At 40.1% G+C, this 19,763-nt stretch overlaps 2 protein-coding genes across 3 annotated transcripts; one reads left to right on the top strand and one right to left on the bottom strand.

The window, feature by feature from the left end:
• Positions 1–738: 738 nt before the first annotated feature.
• Positions 739–13,182, top strand: ccdc172 (coiled-coil domain containing 172). 2 transcript variants are annotated; one of them, XM_056394752.1, is made up of 8 exons: positions 739–833; positions 1,276–1,361; positions 3,033–3,149; positions 3,887–4,052; positions 5,124–5,225; positions 5,836–5,938; positions 10,936–11,023; positions 11,311–13,182. In XM_056394752.1, the coding sequence occupies exons 1-8, from the start codon at positions 770–772 to the stop codon at positions 11,344–11,346; spliced, it is 762 nt and encodes a 253-aa protein (XP_056250727.1). In that variant the 5' UTR covers positions 739–769; the 3' UTR covers positions 11,347–13,182. The 2 variants fall into 2 exon arrangements, with proteins under 2 accessions (XP_056250727.1, XP_056250726.1); XM_056394751.1 differs by lacking the exon at positions 739–833 and adding an exon at positions 844–996.
• A 130-nt stretch (positions 13,183–13,312) lies between these two features.
• si:ch1073-126c3.2 (uncharacterized protein LOC555816 homolog) lies at positions 13,313–15,418 on the bottom strand. Its single transcript, XM_056394754.1, has 6 exons — positions 15,354–15,418; positions 15,123–15,214; positions 14,777–14,891; positions 14,098–14,210; positions 13,842–13,956; positions 13,313–13,560 (listed from the first exon to the last, which is right to left on the bottom strand). The coding sequence occupies exons 1-6, from the start codon at positions 15,394–15,396 to the stop codon at positions 13,385–13,387; spliced, it is 654 nt and encodes a 217-aa protein (XP_056250729.1). The 5' UTR covers positions 15,397–15,418; the 3' UTR covers positions 13,313–13,384.
• Between the last annotated feature and the right edge of the window lie 4,345 nt (positions 15,419–19,763).

The raw sequence follows: 19,763 nt of genomic DNA, 5'->3' as shown, positions 1-19,763 counted from the left end.
AAGTACTATCTGGGCTAATTGTCTGCTTATAATTTGATGACTTCGCTGTTCTGAAGTCTCCGAAGGGAACCTTGGCAGTCAGGGGGGGAGACTCAGACTGGTGATTTATGAAAAGCCACAATCAATATGTGATATTAATTTTGAAAATGAATGTCAGAATGATGTAGTCCTCGGGTCATTTAACGTTTCACGCTGTAATGTGCTTCATGGCACCGGATCAGAAGCTTTCTCTGTTCCAGTAGTGAAACGACAAAATTGCTCAAAGTCAGGGGATTGTGTGACAAATGTACGCAGCGTGTCTCAGCGGATTACTGTTGAGAAGGCTGAGTGTGCCGATATATAGCACTTAATACAAGTTCAACACAATGAGTGGGGACAGACTGATGGAAGTGCTCTGTTAGTGAATACAGTTGGTTAACCGTACTGCAAGTAATGGTGAAATGCTAAATTAATAACGTAGGGTTAAATCAATCACAGTTCACATTGTGCATCCGGTGCAGTCAACAGTCACGCTAGCTAACGACAAACATAACTACTGCTAGCATGATTTTAGCTAATGCTAGCTACGCTGACAAGCTATTATTTTTTCAGCAGTTTTCTTAAACTGTTTTTTTTTTTTTTTTTTTTTTTTACAAAACTGCGTCTGTTAACGTTTCCACTCTCTCAAACGAGTAACTTCGCAAAAAATAACTTTTATCAGGACTTTTGGTCTTGTTTGCTGTGTGTAGAGGGGAAAAACAAACCAACCGTGTCAGCGCGTGGGTGGGGCATGACGCGTCAAACTGCGTCAGAGGCGGAGCTAGCTTACCGAGTGACTAGGTTAGTTCCCGCGGGTAACTATCTGTTAGCTAATGTAACATACAGTGGTATCTGTTACTTGTATTCCAGATTACTTGTTTGTCAGCTATTGACTCCAAATGAGTCTAGACGCACTATTTCAACAAATCCTTCTAACTGAACATCAACTGACTGAACAGACACAGAAATTCAAAGACGGTATGACTGACGTTTAAGCTAACACGATAAACTATAACGTTAGCTAGTAGCTAACATTGGAAGACTAGTTAAAATGCTACTTAGCTGGGTTAGCAACATAAACAATGAAGAAGGGAGGGTCCCCCTCTTTATCCACCCACAGTTCAGTTTATATAATTTAAGGTGTATTTCTTATGCTCATATTTAAGTCACATTATAAACAGTGATTTGTGACAAGTTGCTCAATGTATTGCGGTCTTCTTTGGCAGGTTATTAGCTAATCAGTTATTTTTGTTTCAGTCAAAGTAGCCATCATCAGATGCAATGAGAAAATCAAGAACGGCACAGAAAAGTATGAAAAGGCCAGTGAGGAACTTGATGAAAAGGTGAGGCTACATTACAGTCTAGTTGTTCTCATTTATGTGTTGCTAATAGATGAATTATAATTACATTTTGTGACTAGAGCCACCTTTATAATGTTTAATGGCTTATTAAATATTAACAGACTTGTTGTTATAGATAGATAGATAGATAGATAGATAGATAGATAGATACTTTATTTATCCCCTAAGGGAAATTCATGATGTTGGGGGGGTTCTAGTCGATTTTCAACAATTTCAGTACCTTTCAAAGTAAGCCAGCGTAAATAAGTGATGAATGTTACTGCTGCCCGTTTGATGGTAGGCTCCTGGTGATTCAGAACAACCTGATATTTTCACAGCATGGTACTCTTTTGCATCATGGCATATCATTTAGTTTGACTTTGAACAGTACATCTAGATAAGTGTTGCGGGTTGTTGCACTAGGATCAGTAAAATTGTACATGAAGAACTGGTGAATAATTTTGTTAATATATTGTCCATGGTGTCAAGAGGGAAATTTATAATTTTACTGTTTATCCAATAGGATAGACTTATAAAACAGAGATGTTTTATGATTTTTTTTCTGTATTATAAATACATAAAGTTTATTTTGTTGTAAAATACATAGATGTAATTGCTTTACCTTGAGTCATACAGAATTAGTAGCATTCACTCATGAGGTAAAGAAGTGCATATTGGCATATTGACGAGCTGATCTGCTTTATGATTTAAAATACTTAATGTTTCCCATTCGTTTCATCAACAGTGCATAGGATCGATTGCAAGTGCCAATGTAAAATCAATGGCTAATTTCCACCGGATAGCATTAGTGAAACCTTTTAGTATGTGTGAGATATGATGTCAAAGGCAAGCTTGTTGACCTTTCAGAAATATTGCCAACTTGTTCCTGTACTTGTAAAAGTGGACATCCGATCAAAAGAGCAAATGAGTAGATCTAATGAAATAGAACACTGTGTCTGTCTGAGTATTAAATTCCTCTGAAGACTTACCTTTTCTGACCCCTTACAGTGGAATATTGAAACTGTTTACATCATAGGGATACACAGGGTGTGTTTACAGCTCAGTGTGTTTACAGCTCACATGATGTAATGTTTCACAGTATGTCAGGGCTGTCTTAAGATAATTATAGTGTTTAGAAAACTTGGAACCTGATTCCGCTCGATGGAAACGTACAGGAGCTCCTCCACTACTGTATGAGAAGCAATAAACTCATTTCCTTCTTGACAGCTCGAGTAATAGACTGAAAGCTGCACTGAAAATCATGCCTGAGGCAACTTTAAAAAGCATCCTCCATGAATATACCTTCCTATATAATGTGGCAATTTTCTCTCCTGTTGGGACGTACCGCGCAATTACACAGAATAAAAGACAGCGGGAACTAAATAAGAACAGTTAGAAAGTGAGTGGTATATATAGATGTGCTGAAACCTCTGTTTTTAAAAATAGTCAAAGGAACAAGTCATTTTCGTTCATCATTTCCCAGTACAGTACAGTATACAATACATAATGATTGCGCTACCTACCCACCCTAGAATTTTCATCACATCTCATTTCTCCTCCGCTGGGATCAGTAACATCTCTCTGACATGTAAAGTATCAGTAATGCATCTCCCTCTCTGTACATCTGTCTCTCAGGTTGCATCTTAATTTCCCACTCATTTATTTACGCTCCAGGCGCAGCAGTCGTCTGTGATGAGGCTGCAGCACGACCTGATCAAGAAATGTGAAGACCAGATGTTGAAGAAAATTGAGGAGCTGCTCTGCCAGAAGAGACATCTCTGGGAACGTCTAGTAGGTTGAAGCCTGAATCAATATTGACATATCATATAGTAAAGGTTATATGTAATATGGATACACATTACCATATCAGGCATATCATTCATATCAGCAGACTTTCTTAGTTCAGCTGTGCCATATTTCTGTCAGACTCAATTTTTTTTTGGAATTAATTGATTAATTGGTCTATAAAATGTCCAACAGTCCAAAATCAAAATAAATTACATTAACAATGATAGAAAACAAAGAAAAGCAGCAAATCTGTGTATTTGCAAAGCTGAAACGTTTGTGAAATGACTTCATGTATTTGACTCACAGACGTTAAGCTATCCACCACATTTTTTTGACGTGTAAACACGGTTTGATTAAAGAGCTGTCATTCTCGCTAAAGGATACTTCTTAGTTAATCCCAGACACATGCTAATGTAGTAAGAGACCCTTAACAAAAAGCATGCTGTTTTACTCTTGAGGGATACACTCATTGATCACATTATATGCCCACACAAGCCCAGGTTGTCAGCCCACTCACAGGGAGCACTGTGGGGTAGGAAAATACACAAACCCATGGAAATGTAAGAGACTGCACAAAAGTGAAAGTGAAATACTGCGATGCCTTCACTTAAAGAATGAGATTTTAATAAAATTGTATCATTAAAATATATATCACTAATAGCAGAAGTCGTTGTGGCATCGCAATCTGTATTTGCATTATTGTTGGTGAGCATTTCTCATGATCCTGCTTTCCATACCAGTCCAAGGTAAAGAGGGAGTCTAAAGAAGAAGAGGAAATCTTCCTTCAAGAGATCTCAAGGTTCAACAGTGACTTCAGTCTTCGAGGGAACAGAGAAACAGTGTTCGAGAGCCAAACACACACTGAGATCCTGGACCTGGAGAGGGAGGTGGAATCATTATACAAAGGTCATAAAACACTGTTTATTGTACTGTTGTCACAGGAGACAGACGTTATATAATGCAGATGTAGGCCCTGACTCCTCATTTCAAAATTATTATTTAAGTCTTGGTATATTATAGAGTATAAGTAGATGAACAAGTGGTAGTAGGTAGTTGAATTATAATCATGGGCACGATCCCCGACATGTTGACAGTATATCGCTGACACAGTGAAGAGGTAGTCAATATGATTTCAGTAAGAATATTATTTAAATCTATTGAAGGTGAGTGGAGAATGAAAAAAACCGAATGAAAATCAGAGCTCAGTAATGAGATTCACGACTGAAGAGTGTGAAAATGAAAAGCTGTACTTTTTAATTAATAATAGGATGTTGCACGGATCACAGACTGAAAGAAGCTGGAAGGTGTTGGAAAGAGAAGAATTTATCATTGTGGAAAAACGCTTAAAAAATATACTCAAAAAAACACGATCCTTCCGTGTGAAAATCTGTCAGTGGCTAAAAGACAGGATTTAGTTTCTGTACAAAGCTTCTGAGCTGTAAAATACCTCATTTTATTACAATATCTAAATTCTGCACAGCTCACAAACGAACTCACCTGGCCTCTGCAGCACTAATGACACTCTAGTTGTGAACAAACCACCACTCGTGTGTTTGGTAAAAATAATTAGCAATTAAAAAAGTAAGATATCAGAAAGTTAGGAGTTTTGAGAACATGTGTCTCATGTAGTGATTGTTGTAGAGAATTTTCATGGCACTGGTTTATTAGAAGACAGTATAATATATTTTTGAAGTCTAGCAACATTCAACATTTAATGATAAATTATACTTTAATTTGGTTTCGACTCTTTTCATTAGTTCCACAAGATTAAGGCTATAGCTCCTATTGCCAATGGCAACCAACGTCTTCCCATTACTCATTATATCTGGGCTCAAGGGAGCACCATTATGTGATTGTGTGTACAGTTTAAGTGAAGTTCAAAAATGCTCACTTTGCACCTTTTGCAAAAGAAGTTTTCTTTGGTTGAGCAGTTTAACTTCAATCTAAATCTCCCTTCTTCTCTCCCTCCTCAAGCAGACATGGAGCTGATGAGCAGCAGTAACAGGCACATGAGCTCCATGCAGGAGCAGAAGAGAGCGCTCCAGCTTGAACTACAGGGTCTGGATAACAGCCGGAGAGGTGAATACCAAATGTTCACTGTATCTCGGATAATCTGGTTCTGAAAGAGCAGCTGCAGAACTGCTAAACTTTTTTTGACTTCTCACAGTTTTCAGTTTATAACCCCATTTTTAAAATACATTCACACAGTCTATAGCAAACCATCACTTTTCCAGCTTGTTATTAAAGTCATGTCTTTGACTTCGACGGAAATCAGGGCTATAAACGTAACTGCTGCCAAGCCAGTTAGAATCTGATAATTCTACCACGCTGCCAAGCAGTTTAATACTGAGCCCAGATGTTGGTCATAAACCATGTTAGTTTCTGGCCTCATGGTTAGGTTGGAGGGGACATCACTGATGTGAAATTTGATTTTTAATTTGCTTGACTTCACACACACACACACACATTCAGTCTGCATACTCAATAGAAAGAAGACAGGTATAGGTGTGTTCGGAACAAAAACAGCACCGTGTTACAGCAAGAGCATTGCAAGGTCATGGTGGTGGCTGCTCTAAACTTAGTCCCATCGTCTCAGCCACCTCAGCAAATGTCTTAACGATGCACCTACAGTACGTGTCTGTCTCGTTTGAGAGAAGTCATTTTTGTGATTTATTACTCTTGACTACAGACCTGGATCGGCAGTTGAGTGTGGCTGAAGCAATGACAGCGTCTCTGAGAGCGGAGAGCCTGTTTGTCAGTCAGAAACCTCTCACTGACAGCACCTGTCTAAGGTGAGTACCATCAGCTGTCTGGATGCTAAGGGAGGTTTTAATATTTAGACACACAGACGCAGTTTGCAGCACCAGATTTGCTCGCAATTACATTTAGTCACAGAATATAATCCTTATGAGACACAAAAGAGTAAACACTAAATGCTGCGGGGAAATAAAAGCAAATAAAACACAAAGGAGCAAAATAGAATAAAACAAAATGTAAACACAGCAGTAAGCCATTTAGCAGCTCATAAAACATGTTATTTCGCAGAGGTTTCCTTTGAGCTTCCTGATATTTTAAATAGTCCGTGCTGAGCAGCTGTGATGTTGCATTAGTTGAGCGTTTTGTGGACTGTGAAGGCTGTCGGGCCCTGGTTTATAAAAATACAACCACTCCCCTCTCCTCGCTACAGCTCTATGTTTTAGTATAACTGATAAAAAATCATCTTAGTAGCACTAATAGCACAAGTCATTCTTGAAATGCACTTAATACACTTAAAAAATAGTGTTAACAGCACAATACAACCCAGCATTCTGCATGCTTGTTAGATAAAAGGTGTATTTACGAAGGGTAGAACTGAATCATGCTGTGAAAAGTGCTGAATAGACCAGTACCCAGCTCCCGCCTGCGTTTCTCTTCCTCTGTCCTCCTGGCTGGGGTCCAGCTCCAGAAGTGTAAATAACAGAGCATTAAGACCATTTGGCTTAATTAAGGCTTTGATCTGCAGTGTATTTCATTCAGTCAACAAGTGTTGGAAAAAAAAAAAAGGCAAATGTGATTGATGCAGGGAAGTGAATGAGGGGCGGCGTGTTGCTTATCCAGCGACTTACCAGCAAATAAATACTGTTTGGTTTTAGTGGAATCATACATCAAGTTTCAAGTGGGAAAAAAATCTAACTTTTGTTTGTAAACCAAGCGTATAGAGGAACGTGAACACCCATACCTTTTACATAAACATACAGTACATATATACAGTATATATATTGAATTAGATATACAATAGGAGGAATTCCCATCCAAAATACACTGTTGCTCATAAAGTTGGAATAAAATATTGTTTTACCTCTTTCCGTGAAATGATTGTGACAATGTGATTTATTGCATTTCACCTGGGTAATTGAGACACATAATGTAATCATCGCACCTGGTCAAAAGTGATTACTGATGCATTTAGATAGAAATAAACAGAGGATTGTGTCTGAAAACAAAATTATTCCAACTTTATGGGCAACAGTGTATTTGTATTAAGGACGGTAAACTGGTAAACTGTGTGTTTGTGTCACGAATGAACGAGTGAGCAGAAAATTGATAATACAAATAGAAGTCCTTCAATGAGTCTTTGTAGTTAGCTAACCTGCGTCCGGGCTTCAGAGAACTATCTAAAGACATCTGAGGCACATGAACACTATGGAAATGTAGGCGTTAACACTTGTGAGTTTCACCTCACTGGGAAATTTTATTTAGAAATATGTTTTCCATTTGAACTGGGGAAATACCCCATACCCTCCTCTGGTTGTGACACTTAATTTATGACAGCATGGATGGATCAAACGGAGCCGACTACACATGCGAACAAGTCTGTGCAGACAGTCGATGTAGAATAAACAGAACCACATGTTGATGCTTCTTGACATCTACTCTCCAAGTCTCTGAAGCTCTGCTGGAGGGATGGACACCATTCTTCCCCCCCAAAGAAAGAAAGTTGCATCATTTGGTGTTGATTCAGAGTTAATGATGGTGGTTGGGAGCATTGTCTTCTCCAGTATATCATTCACAGCATCTCCATCCTCATCAAACCAGTCACTAACCCCCCCCCCGTGCTCCGTATAGAGACGTCTGCATTAGCTATGTTTGTCTACTCATTCATTCAGATCAGTACTCATCACTATCAGTAAAAAACCAGCAGCTTGCGGCGTCTTTTCTTCTGAAAAGGTTATGAAACTTGTGTCAATCATGGAGTCTGTCACAAAGCCAGATGCTGTAATTTAGTAGAAGTTCGCTGTGAGCGGTAAATCTACACATTTTGAAGTTGCACCTCTGACACTGAGTGGGAGAATAAATGCCTGTGTAAGTACAAAGCGCAGATTTCCAAGAATAAAAACGTAGCTCAACAAAACAACAAAACACTTGGTATTTAACCTTTCTGGATGAGTGCTCACACGTTCCTTATCTCCTTAGATTCTCGAATCCAAACACAACAACGGATACAAATAAGGAACAACAGCAACGTTTTTGTAAAGACATGAACATGTGTCTGCACGTCTCAGTAGAATATGAATTAGTTGTAGAATATGAACTGAGGCTCTTCCTCTGTTGAAACATGACTGGTAGGTGAGCGCTGGCCCACCTTGTTTCTCCACAAAGGGACTTCCTTTATCTAATTAAAGAGTGAAGATCAATAGTGTTCCAGGAAGGAAGGGGCCATTGTTATTGCTGATGCCACCACTTTGGATAATGTCTTTTCTACAATACTATGGATGTGAAGTGATTAACAACCCCCCCACCCCCGAACCTTATCTAGATGATAATGTCTAAACTTTCAGTTTTTAAATCAGAAGACGAACATGTATTAATTTATTCTAACTCTCTAAAAATCACATTTAATCAAAGACGGTTTCACCATGCCTGTTATTAGGACAAGGTACAAAATCTTTGCTTTCACTTTCAGCTGTGTTTTGCTCATCTTTATTATTTATTATCCTCTGTCCTTTACTTCATGTTCTTGCAGCCTTGCCTTAAATCACGCATGTGGCTAGCATGTCCTGTTCATCCATCAGCCTCGTTAAACATACTAGGTATGTCATTACCCCCCAAGCTTATTAGCCTCAGGAAGTGCTGAGGATGTGGCTTTGGAAGAGTGAGCCCCCCCCTCCCCCTTTCCTCTCACTCGTTCTTATGATCATCCATTCTGAACTGAAGCCATCAATCCTGTCTTCAGCCTCCGCAGCGTCTCTTTAAAACACATATTTAACTCTCCGCTTATTGATTGTTGGAAATTGAATGCGTGTCAATTTGAATGAGTGCTACAGTCGTTTAAAAAGTGTTCATTGTGCAGAACAGAGCGGCAGCCCGTGCGGATCATTCACTGTCACAGTGGAAAGATACCTAAAGTATTCAGTCGATGTGCTCGGGGAGTTTTGATGTGTAGGGTTTTCTTCATTGATGTATCACTGCTACATTATTTGTGAAGGCTCATTTAAAGATGTCATTGCAGTGCAGGAATCTAATAAAAACCTGCAGAGACCACCAGTATCCAAAATGCCAAATGAGCATCTCGCTGCGAGAAGCATCACTCTTCTTCTGCGACTACGCTCACCTTAAAAATCTGATTTGTGTTAAGTTTCCACGGTGAAGTGTAAAGTTTAAAAACACTGCTGTTGGTTCTCCAGACTGTGAAAATGCAATTAAAGTTTGGTTGTTTTATTGTTTCATTAACTTCCAATAAAAGGAAGAGAGAGGTAGGAGGCTCGTCTCAGATTCATGTGTAGCTCGGTATGACTCCCTCACACACCTGCCATAACAGTTAAATCACAGCCAAGGTATCAGGTAGCCTGGACCCCAAGTCAATGATTTTTCCAGAGGCAAAGTGAACCGAGTAATACAATTTCATGTATGTTTATGAAATTATTGGGTGAAATATTTACTTTGCTACAATAAGAGCAGACTGTTGTTTCAGTCTATGACAGAGGGACAGCGCTCTCCTCTGTGGTCACTGCATCAGGTTCATATACTGTACTTTTACAGTTTCCTTGCTCATGAAATGCAGGTAAAACAGATCAAATGTATTTATTTTTGTGGAGGAGAGATTGTTACAGAGGTACTGACTGATTGTTTTCTGTTTAGGAACAAAACCTTCACCAAGGTGTCACAGCAGTAACATGTATTCTGTGGGGAAGGTAACCAGGTTTTCATGATCATATGATTATCAAAATAAAAGTCAGTCAGATTCATGCAAATAAATATTTCAGTTGTAACCAGTGTAAGGTCAAACTCTCGCATCCCTCCGTCATCCCTTGATCCGTCCTTCCTGCAGCTTTGTACTTTAAACCTTCCAACCAGCCTTTGAGATTTGCTCCAGTTGGACGACTGCAATGTGAGAGAAATTTCTAAACTTGATTTACTGCTGTCGGTTCATTCTATGCTTAGTAAATTTGTCCCTCGGGGCCTCCCGTATATCTTCATGCCTGTGCAGCAAGCCCCTAGGGACGGCATCACCCCACACACACACACACACACACAACAATGGGGATCAGACGTTGAAACATTTTACATCACGACTGCGGGGTTACTCTTAAATCTGTCCTGTTACTTTTATCAGCAGCTGCCTCAAGTCTGGTGTCTTCTGCTGTTTGAAGTCAGCAGGTGGGTCACAGAGATTTATAACGACGCAAGGGATCCATGTGTCAAATGTTCACTAAATATCAGGAAGTCCCTAATTTCCATTAGCGACGAGGAAACTTTAAACTTACAACAAATTATTCTGGATATTTCATCCGTCAGAACATTCATGTAAACTTTACCTGCTGTGGAAATTTGGCTACAGGGTTTGCTAAAGGTTTTAGTTGAACTATTACCCTGAACCAGACTATTTCCAGTAATGTAAAGTGTTTTTGTGCAAACATACTGAAACTTAAAACACATCAGTCATGTAAGCTTTCTATTGAAATAGAAACCAACTGTTATCTTCACCTGATTATCTATGCGTTGGGTTATATTTTGCATGTGTTTTCGGTGTCACTATGAGCATGAATACCAATGTGGAAAACAGGTTTTACTTTCATTTAGTTCATTTTCTCAGTGGAAAAAACACAATGGCAAAGTAACAGATAACGTAGTGACACAAACACAATAAAAAGGAAACAAACTTCATTTTCTCAGGTAAGAAAACATCAAAAGGTTTAAACTCAATATGTAGAAGTGAAAATGCTGAAGCTAATCTTTGCAAATGTCCCTTTCGTAAGTTTTCTCCCAGCACATTTTCAGTTAACTGACATTGGTTTCATTTGTTTACCAGATTGAGGAAGGAGCTGGAGATGCATAAAAAGGCAGCGCTTGAGCTTCGGCAGGAGGAGCTCAGCTCAGAAATACGGCTCCTGCAGTCAGTAAGTTGCTTGTGTTATGAACAAGGCTTTTGTTCAGGCTAATAAAAACTATTTCAGATAGCACACAGTCATTCATATGCTTACAGAATCAGACGGGATTATTTGCATGTCATACCAGGACAGAAAAATAATATCTTTCAAGAACGGCTAAGGTGTAGCACGCCGTTATTCATTTTCAAAATGTTGCCATGGGAAAAGGAAGTTCAAAACCTTTTCATAATCAGCCTCTTTCTGTAGCGGGTTCTTTGTATTCTTTCATGCAGTTTATCTTTTTTCATTATTTGCAGATGCTGGACAGCAGCCAAGGGAGTGAGCAGCATTAGGTTTGGCACAATGATGATACAGGAAGGTTACACTGGTTCACTGATTGTCTCGGCTGTTAAAAACAAAAACAAACGCGCTAATGAATAAGAAAAAATGAGAGAAAAGAAGGAACAAAAGAGAAAGATTCTAAACTGAATGTGCTGTAATAAAATTAATCTAAATGTAGGTTCCATCTTCATGTTAGGATTGTTTCTTCTTTAGTTTTTAGTTTGAGAAGTTACATGAAAACAGCAGATTCAATTGTGAGTAACCTCAGAGCTGAAACTAAATGTTTTTCTATGAAATATTTGTCATTTCTTTTCTACTCCAAAATACACTGTTCAATTTATTTATTTTAACAACTAAACACACATATACATAGTGAACAGAATAATGTGTGTGTGTGTGTGTGTGTGTCTGGTAGAATATAAAGGAAGTATTCTTAAAAGTGATTGTATACTGCCCTCTAGTGTACGAAGACTAACACTGCAATAACAGGGGTTGTTGAGTTACATACTGAAATATCATTGAACAGCATGTAAACATGGGTACAATTATTTTATTATTGCATGATAGTTGAAGGCTAATAACACTTTAATTTCTGGTTAATTTTAACTCAAGCACTGACATTGGATTTTGTACTTTTAATTTAAATAAAACAAACAATGAAATAAAAGCACCGGGTCACTAATTTTCACTGTTGAAGCTGGGCTGCATGAGCAATATGGCTAAAAATATTATCACAATATTTTTTCATATTGATTGATGTATATCACTATATGTAGATTTAACACTGGTAATGAGGAAGGAAACACATTCAGCATGCCTTTTAACTTGAGCTCTTATCATATCAGATATAATGAAAAAGCAGACAAGAGGGACTGCTGCTGGAGTCTGAACTAACGTTACCACAACAAGCTTATTGTTTGGCTTGTTGCGTTTCCCGCCTTTCTCACCACTTGCCAACTGCACGTTATGCAACGGATATCGTTCTGCTGTTTATCCGGCTTTAAAAATCCTGTTTTTGGTAATAATGAACTGGTGTCTCTGCGCAGGTTAGTCGAGTTCCTCCACACCAAACTGGGAAAAAGCTTTTTTTTTAATCATGTTTAAACAGGAAAGGGCCTCCAGTTGGAAACCCCACTAAAATATTGCTGTTGTGTGCTGCAGCATCAAGATTTCCCTTCACTGGCACCAAAGGTCAAATGATGAAAAACGGCTCCAACAGTAGTGTGTGAAGGATTGTGAGGGATGATCCAGATACTAAAAAGATGTAGATGAATATGGACAAGTGAAGGCCTCAGCACACATGAAAACAGAACATTATGTCTGTTGCCACCTTGTGGGCGATGTGTGACATTACAGTTTATCACTGTTAATCCCTCAGTCCAGAGAGAGTTATTTCCGTAATTGATGATTAGACGGTCTGTCGGCCTACACCAGAGGGTCACTGTGCGGGTCATTTTCTCTCTGATTAGAGTGATTCCTAATAGAATGAGTGGAATGTCAATGGCTATCTAATGAGATACTGCATTCTCATTTTGACTTTTTAACCTTGACCTCCGTGAGCTGTGTCTGGATGTGTTAGCGAAAAAAACCTGAAAGCAGACCGGACAGCAGAACAGAGCAGTCCATTTGGCGGAGTGGTTAACCTCGTTTAATCTGCTGCTTGAATCCAGATCTTGCCATCAAGATCATTTTACTAATAGTCACTCACATAAATAGTGAGTGACTGCTGGTAAAATGGAGTCAGACGTAAAGCAGCGAAGACGGCAGTCAGACACTTGCAGGTGTATCCATCCTTTTGACCTAGAATGGATTTATAGCCAACAATCGATGGAAGACATTGCTTGTTACAGCACCTGACAGTGTAAGGCCTTTTAAAAACACATACAGTATAATGTAATGCATCTTCGTTTTAGCCTTGGTGTGTGAAACCAGATGCACTGACACTGAACTAACAAAGGAAACCATTCACTTTTCAACTAATTCTAAAACTTTATTTCATCTTAGAGGGACTTTCACAACATTTGTGACTTTGTTGATGCATCTTCATGTTCATCCACACACAAGACAGCCATGCTGCGACTCCCCCTGTATGCCTTCACTCTTCAGTTCAGCGGTAAAAGTTTCGATGATGCTCCTCTGCAGTTCGCTGTTGCTCTTGGTCGTCAGGCAATCCTGATGTTTTGGAAAATACGCCGTCTTTGCCCCTGAAATTCGAATAGGTGTCTCTGGAGAAGGAAGGAAAACAAGTCAGGTTGGTCTTCGCAACTTAACATCCTGCATAAATGTCACTCTTTAAATACGTGAGCTGCCTTGTGCAGGTAGTTTGAGAGACATAAAGGCAATAAAACATCACTTCACTGACAAAATCGGGAACATTTGAAGAGGGGTTGGATCTTTGTAAATTAGCTGTGTTAAGTAGCTTCTGCTTTGACCTTAGAAATCAGCAAATTATATATTATTAAATGCAACTGCAGGTTCATAGAAAGTTACTAAAGTGCAGCCTCACCGTTGCACACGGCCAGTTTGTTTCCTCCTACGTATTGGGTGTCCCACTTATATCGAGTCTGCTCAGTGCATTTATCAAACAAGCGACTCCTTCTTATGAAACCAAAATCATAACCCTGTGAAAGAAGACTCAAATTATGTCACTCATCATTTTTTTTTCCTTTTTGCACAGAACTACCAGTTATTACAAAGTGTTTTTTTTATATATATATATATAAATATATTTATAAATGTGTAAAACTGTGTGTACCACTTACATCGTTGCACAGAGGTTTGCAGTAGGTGTTGTTGCCAACTGAAACGCACGCCAGCCCCCCGTTGCTGGGCACTTCGGCTTCAGGGCATTGCTTCGGCTCAGCGCTTTGGCATCCTATAAAACAGTGAATGTTTAATAAATGATGCTTCCACCTGTTAGATGTCTTGTGTCTATTGTCATCTGCAGCCCTTCTCTTTATCCTTTCTGCCTAAACCCTACACACTCCTGTCCCTGAGACATACCAGAGGGAATTTGACGATATCTGGAACCATCGCCAATTAGTACATTAAAAAGTCCATCAGTAGAAATGACACCACCAACATTTGATCTTAATCTGTGATGTCAGCATCTTCAATAGGTAGTAATCCTCCTATTTCCCAGCAGAGTTCAGTTAATTCAGTGTCTCAAAATCCTTTGACAAATGTGATAAATGTGGTGTACCCCACTGCTCATGAGGACTCTGACTCTGTGAAAACGATCCATCGTAGTCACTGTAGTGCGCTATAAGTTCAGAACATTAATCCTAAAACCAGGTGGAAAACCTCAAACAGGCCCTTTGAAGAAGCGAGGCCCCGGACAAAACGTCCTCGCACTCAAGGTCTAAGACTGAGCCGGTTCTCACAAAGACACACAGTTCCACTGCTGCGTGTAAGAAGAACACACGCGGCTCGTCCTCATACCTTTCAGCTGGTGTTTGTGCAGAGAATCAGCCAGATTCCTCATGGACAGCAGCACTGCAGCTGTCTGCTGTTCACTCCATGCAGAAGTCAGGTTATCACCACACTCTACTGCCACCTGTTGGTTTGTAACAGACACAGCACTTGTTTTGTCCCTAACTGCTGATGTGATGTGGAAATCAAATGACAAGCAACAGAAATTAAAATATGTATATATATATATATATATCACACGCTGGTTTGATGACTGGGTTGTTTTTCTTCTTCCAGTGAACACAATGTGAGCTGCATATACTTGTATGTGCACGATACAGCAGCTGTTCTGGTATGATGAACATTTATTGTTTACCTTGAGATCAGCTGATAGACGCTCCATCAGCTGAGTTTGCGAGCTGCATTTCCTAGGCACAGTTTCATCTGCAGCGGCAGAGGACGACAAGACTGCAAGCAGACACATACACACTCATACTGTATCTGATATAATAACTTTTATCCCTCCATGATTTCTTTTAGCCACATGAAGTTTCTGTCTCATTATATTCTCCGTTTCAGACAAAACATATATAAGTGAGAGATTTACCTGCCAGAGAGCAAATCCAGATGAGAAGTCCCTTTAATGCCATGGCCTCTGAATTTTTTAAAAACTGAAGTCAGGAAACTGTGACACATGAATTTATTGACTCCGTCTGCCGGGGCAATGTTTACACAATTGGCCAATAATCGTTGTCTGCAGCCAAGATTGTATTCACTGTGCTGCCAGCATTTCTAGAACGTCAGCTTCCAGCCTGTGTTGTAACATGAACCTCGTCTCTGCAGATGTGGATATCGTTAGGTTTCATGTATGATTGACATTCAAATTATAATATTTCCAGAAGTAACAGTTGTTCTGTTTTGTCCTAATAAGACATTTTCCCAGTATGTATATTTCCCTGCTTTGTGCTGATGGGGCAGCAGTGGTACACGCTAGCCGCTGTAATTAGCCTCGATGCTGTTCCTCTTCACACAGGATGCCACTACTACATCATAGTTGGGAGCCGGCTACGGGGCCAAATGTTGGTATGACATTCACACACACACACATGCACATGCACATGCACACACATACACGCACACGCAACATCAGACACACTGGGTGACTCAGTGTCAGTCAGTGAGTTGTGCCACGAAGGATGACTGTGTAAATAATTCACTGTGGATGTTATTCATTATGGATGTCTGACGTTCTGGAAGCAAATGAATTATTGAAGCTTTTAGCTCAGAGTGATTGAGCTCATTAACACAGAGAATTGACTTTTTATGTTTGATTGGGGGAACAAAGATTAGTCCTCGAAATGGACCCGAGAACTGTCATTATCTTCTCACCAACATGTCCTCTCACACGCTGCACGTCTTCTCTTTGTGAGTTTCCCCTTTAATGTGTTAATGATACTGTTATCCACAAATCCACACAGCGTAAATATCCACGGTTGATTGGATGATTAGGTTTGTTGAATGAATAAAAAATACAACAAATAAATCATTAATAAAAGCTTAAATCCGTGACGTTCTGCGTCGGTTCGAAGGACCACAACGGAGTCTCTTAGGGATTTACGAACTTGTTTGAGGTTCTTGAAAAAGTCTTGAGATCCTTCCCGAGCCACACCACGTCTCAGCTGACTCTAACGACAAAGGCCCTGCTCACACCTGGTATTAACATCCGCCTAGCTTAGCTGAAAGCAATGCAGCGGTACACCGGGGAACACCTAGTCTGGCTCGGTCCAAACGGAACAAAACCAAAACAAGACGTTGGATTTTTAAACCCACAACTTGTTGTTTGTAGACTTCAGCTTTTGTAGCAGGTTGGTTAAGATCAGGAAGTGATCACATCATGATTTAATCATTGGTTTTTGGCCTTTTCTGACTGTGTACAAAGGCACTAGGCATACATACATGTGCAAACAGTGGGCCGATCGACCTTCGACACACACTTACACACATCAATATGGAGCCAGACGCCCCCCCGCCCCACAGAGGCCCTTTGTGACTGTGTGGTATAAAAGTGATGATGAATGGCGTATATGATAACAACACGCTCCCCTCTCAGTCTAACCTTTCTCAAATACTCGTGACATTCTCCCCGCGGCGCTCCTTGTCTACCTCCCTCGCAGGCATTGTGCCGAATTAGCCAGCCATGGAAAACGGCTACTCTGTTGTCAAATGATTCACATGGATGAGCCGCAGAAAGCCGAGCAGTCGGAGCTAATTGGTATTCAGGAAGTCACTGCTCTACCTGTTTCAAAGACTTTTCCTGTTTGGGAGGATCACTGCGCCTCCAGGGAAAGTTTGAATGCAATTGCAGCTGATAAATAGCTAATAACGTCTATTAGCTCATTTTAATTACCCCTTTGCTTTTGATCACGAGGCTGATTTATTTTCTTAACACGTAAGAAGCCGCGGCAGTTGCGGATCATTTTAAAGTCGCAGCAGCGAGGTTCCCTGTAAGAGAATTTGGAAGATTAATGTGCAAATGCCTTTGGAAGCAAGGGTTTAACACGGATATTCAACCCGGGGCTTGTAAAGATACCACTAAACTGATCTTGTCAGTTGAAAAACGCTTTTTCCGTCTAAACAAAAATCAAAGTAAAGGGAACGGAGAGACAAGCAGGGAACAGGGCAGTTGAAAGTGGGCCTGATCACTCCAGCTGTGCTATATCAAACATTTGAAGCCCAGCAGGAGGCTCCGAAAAGAGGCTTTCTTCTCCCCGTCTCATTTAACCCTGCACACTAATTAACAAACTATTATAGGAGCAGAAATGTCTGCTGGTGGGATTAGAACATGCAATGAAAAGTGAGAATAGTTGATTGACAGCTCCAATCATCGTTCATTTCCTGCCCCCCCCTCCATTGTTTAGAGTGCACACATTAGTCGAATGTTAGCGAGGCACCACTTACGGCGGAAAGTGAAGGAGGAAAGAACATTTTAAATAAAAGAACATCTTCACTCTCACTCTCTAATGTTTTCTAAATGGATCTGACTGAGTGTGAATCGGTGTGAAGAGGTTCATACAGTCAGTCAGTCAGTCAGTCAGTCAGTCAGTCAGTCAAATGAACATGCAGATTTCTCAACACATACAGGAATGAAGAGAACATCCACGTGCGGAAACAACAGCCCAGAACACACACCAGATGGAGGAAACTATTAATTTATCAAATATTTATAAGATGCAAATGTTTCCCTGCCGGCTTACCAAGCTCTTGTTTACCACCTGTCCTCTTACCCCTCCCCCCCCTTCCTGAACACCAGCAGGCCTGTGAGTTTAACTTGTGTCTCACTGATTATTCCCTCCGCAGCTTGTTGGCTATCTTATTTGTGAGCGACATACTTTTCTTTTTTTTCTTCAGTAAACATGCCTTTTGGTAAGTATTCCTTTTTGCCCGTCACTTAGCGTATTTATCTCCCTGCCCTTCGCTTCCTGTCTCTTTCTTACCTCCTGTTTTCTTCCTCCGGGGCTTCCACTTCTATATGAGTTTACAACCTAATTGGCCATAAAAGTACGCTAATGACTGTCTATGCATGTTCTTGTTTACTGCTCACATACTGTACAGTTGATTCTCCTTCCGCTCCTGTCCAGTTTTCTTCATATGCAACTTTTCTGCATCAGTGATTTTCATTTCATCTCAGCTCATTATTGCAACTTTCTGGGCCAATGTGGTTAAAGTACTGATATTATAATTAGCTATATTGTTTATTTCAGTAATCCATTCACATCAATGGGGGGTTAGACTTAATATTAGGCACATCTCTCAGTATAACAATAAAACTCTCTGAAACAAACCTTGTAGATTTCAGGAAGTTGAGAAAGGCCGCATTACGTTCAGCTACATGCACGTACCAAACTGCCGATTGAACGTATGTTTATGTTGGTAAAAGTTGACCTGACTTTGAAGGAGGAGGAAAAAGAAGTTTGTAGGACACAGACGATGTCCTGGCTTTTGTGATCTATCAGCTTTGTTTTTTGTTCTTCTCTCCTGACCTCAACCGAGGACTTTTTGGTTTCTAAGCTAAACTTAGAATCAGACCTGAAACCTAGGGTCACAAGTTGTGTTGGAAGGCGCTGACAAATGCATTATATTAGACCCACATCGATCATACTTAATGTCTAAAAAAAAACTGAAGGAATAACCAACTGAAAAACAGTGGCTGCACACTTCATTTTGCAGAAATAATATCAGAGACTACAAGAAAAAAAGATCAAACAAACAAAAAAAAACAAACTTAGTTTTCATATGCAAAATTGGTGCATACATCTATAAATGGCCGTTCATTCTCGCTGTTCCCTGGCGGCTCGCTGACTGTTGACGTGCCATATTGGCGCTGTGCTAAAGATTTGAAGCAGCAACTCGTGCAAAACATAAAAGAAAGCCTGCTGTATCATCCGGACGGGATCTGTGTGAGATGTGGGGATACGCTCCACAGCTTCGCGGGAGAGAGGCGCACAGAAAGAGCAAGAGTTCATTGTTCGTGTCTTTAAAGGGTTAGCACTGCTGCCAAAAGGCTGACAGGACGCCAAAAACCCAGTGCCAGTTTCTTCTTCTTCTTCTTTGAAGAACAAAAACAACAGCATGAAAGCTTTTTGAATGGTGCAAGAGGAGGCTTTGTTAGCGATCAATACAGTGTTCGCTGAAAGATCATGGACTTTTTAATTTCCCATATTATAGGAAGTAAGATTCCCATGTGTTGTTTGATTATAAATCAGGTCTAGGTTCTATATTAATACTGTGAAAGTATCAAAGCCTCAGTCCACAGAGATGCACACAGTCTGTATTCAGAAACTGAGCCTTAAAACCAGCCGTCACAACTTCCTGGAACTTTGTGATGTCACAACTAAACAGTCACCGCCCTCAGCACAACCCCCCCCCCCGGACCCGTAGTCCAACCTAGAAAACTACAAGACAGAAAAATGTTGAGGAAATGCCGTCAGATGTCAGGAAGCCAGAATGTCATTGCACA

The sequence above is a fragment of the Seriola aureovittata genome, chromosome 14, assembly GCF_021018895.1.
Source record: "Seriola aureovittata isolate HTS-2021-v1 ecotype China chromosome 14, ASM2101889v1, whole genome shotgun sequence".
NCBI lineage: Eukaryota > Metazoa > Chordata > Actinopteri > Carangiformes > Carangidae > Seriola > Seriola aureovittata.
This window is presented reverse-complemented; position numbering and strand designations above follow the sequence as displayed.

Coding starts and splice junctions, on each gene's coding strand:
- si:ch1073-126c3.2 (XM_056394754.1), bottom strand. CDS start 15,396: ATGGCATTAAAGGGACTTCTCATCTGGATTTGCTCTCTGGCAG. Junction 14,211..14,776: donor GCACAAACACCAGCTGAAAG/GTATGAGGACGA, acceptor ACTGTTTTATAG/GATGCCAAAGCGCTGAGCCG. Junction 13,957..14,097: donor GCAAACCTCTGTGCAACGAT/GTAAGTGGTACA, acceptor CTTCTTTCACAG/GGTTATGATTTTGGTTTCAT.
- ccdc172 (XM_056394751.1), top strand. CDS start 918: ATGAGTCTAGACGCACTATTTCAACAAATCCTTCTAACTGAACATCAA. Junction 5,939..10,935: donor ACTGACAGCACCTGTCTAAG/GTGAGTACCATC, acceptor TTTGTTTACCAG/ATTGAGGAAGGAGCTGGAGA. Junction 11,024..11,310: donor AAATACGGCTCCTGCAGTCA/GTAAGTTGCTTG, acceptor CATTATTTGCAG/ATGCTGGACAGCAGCCAAGG.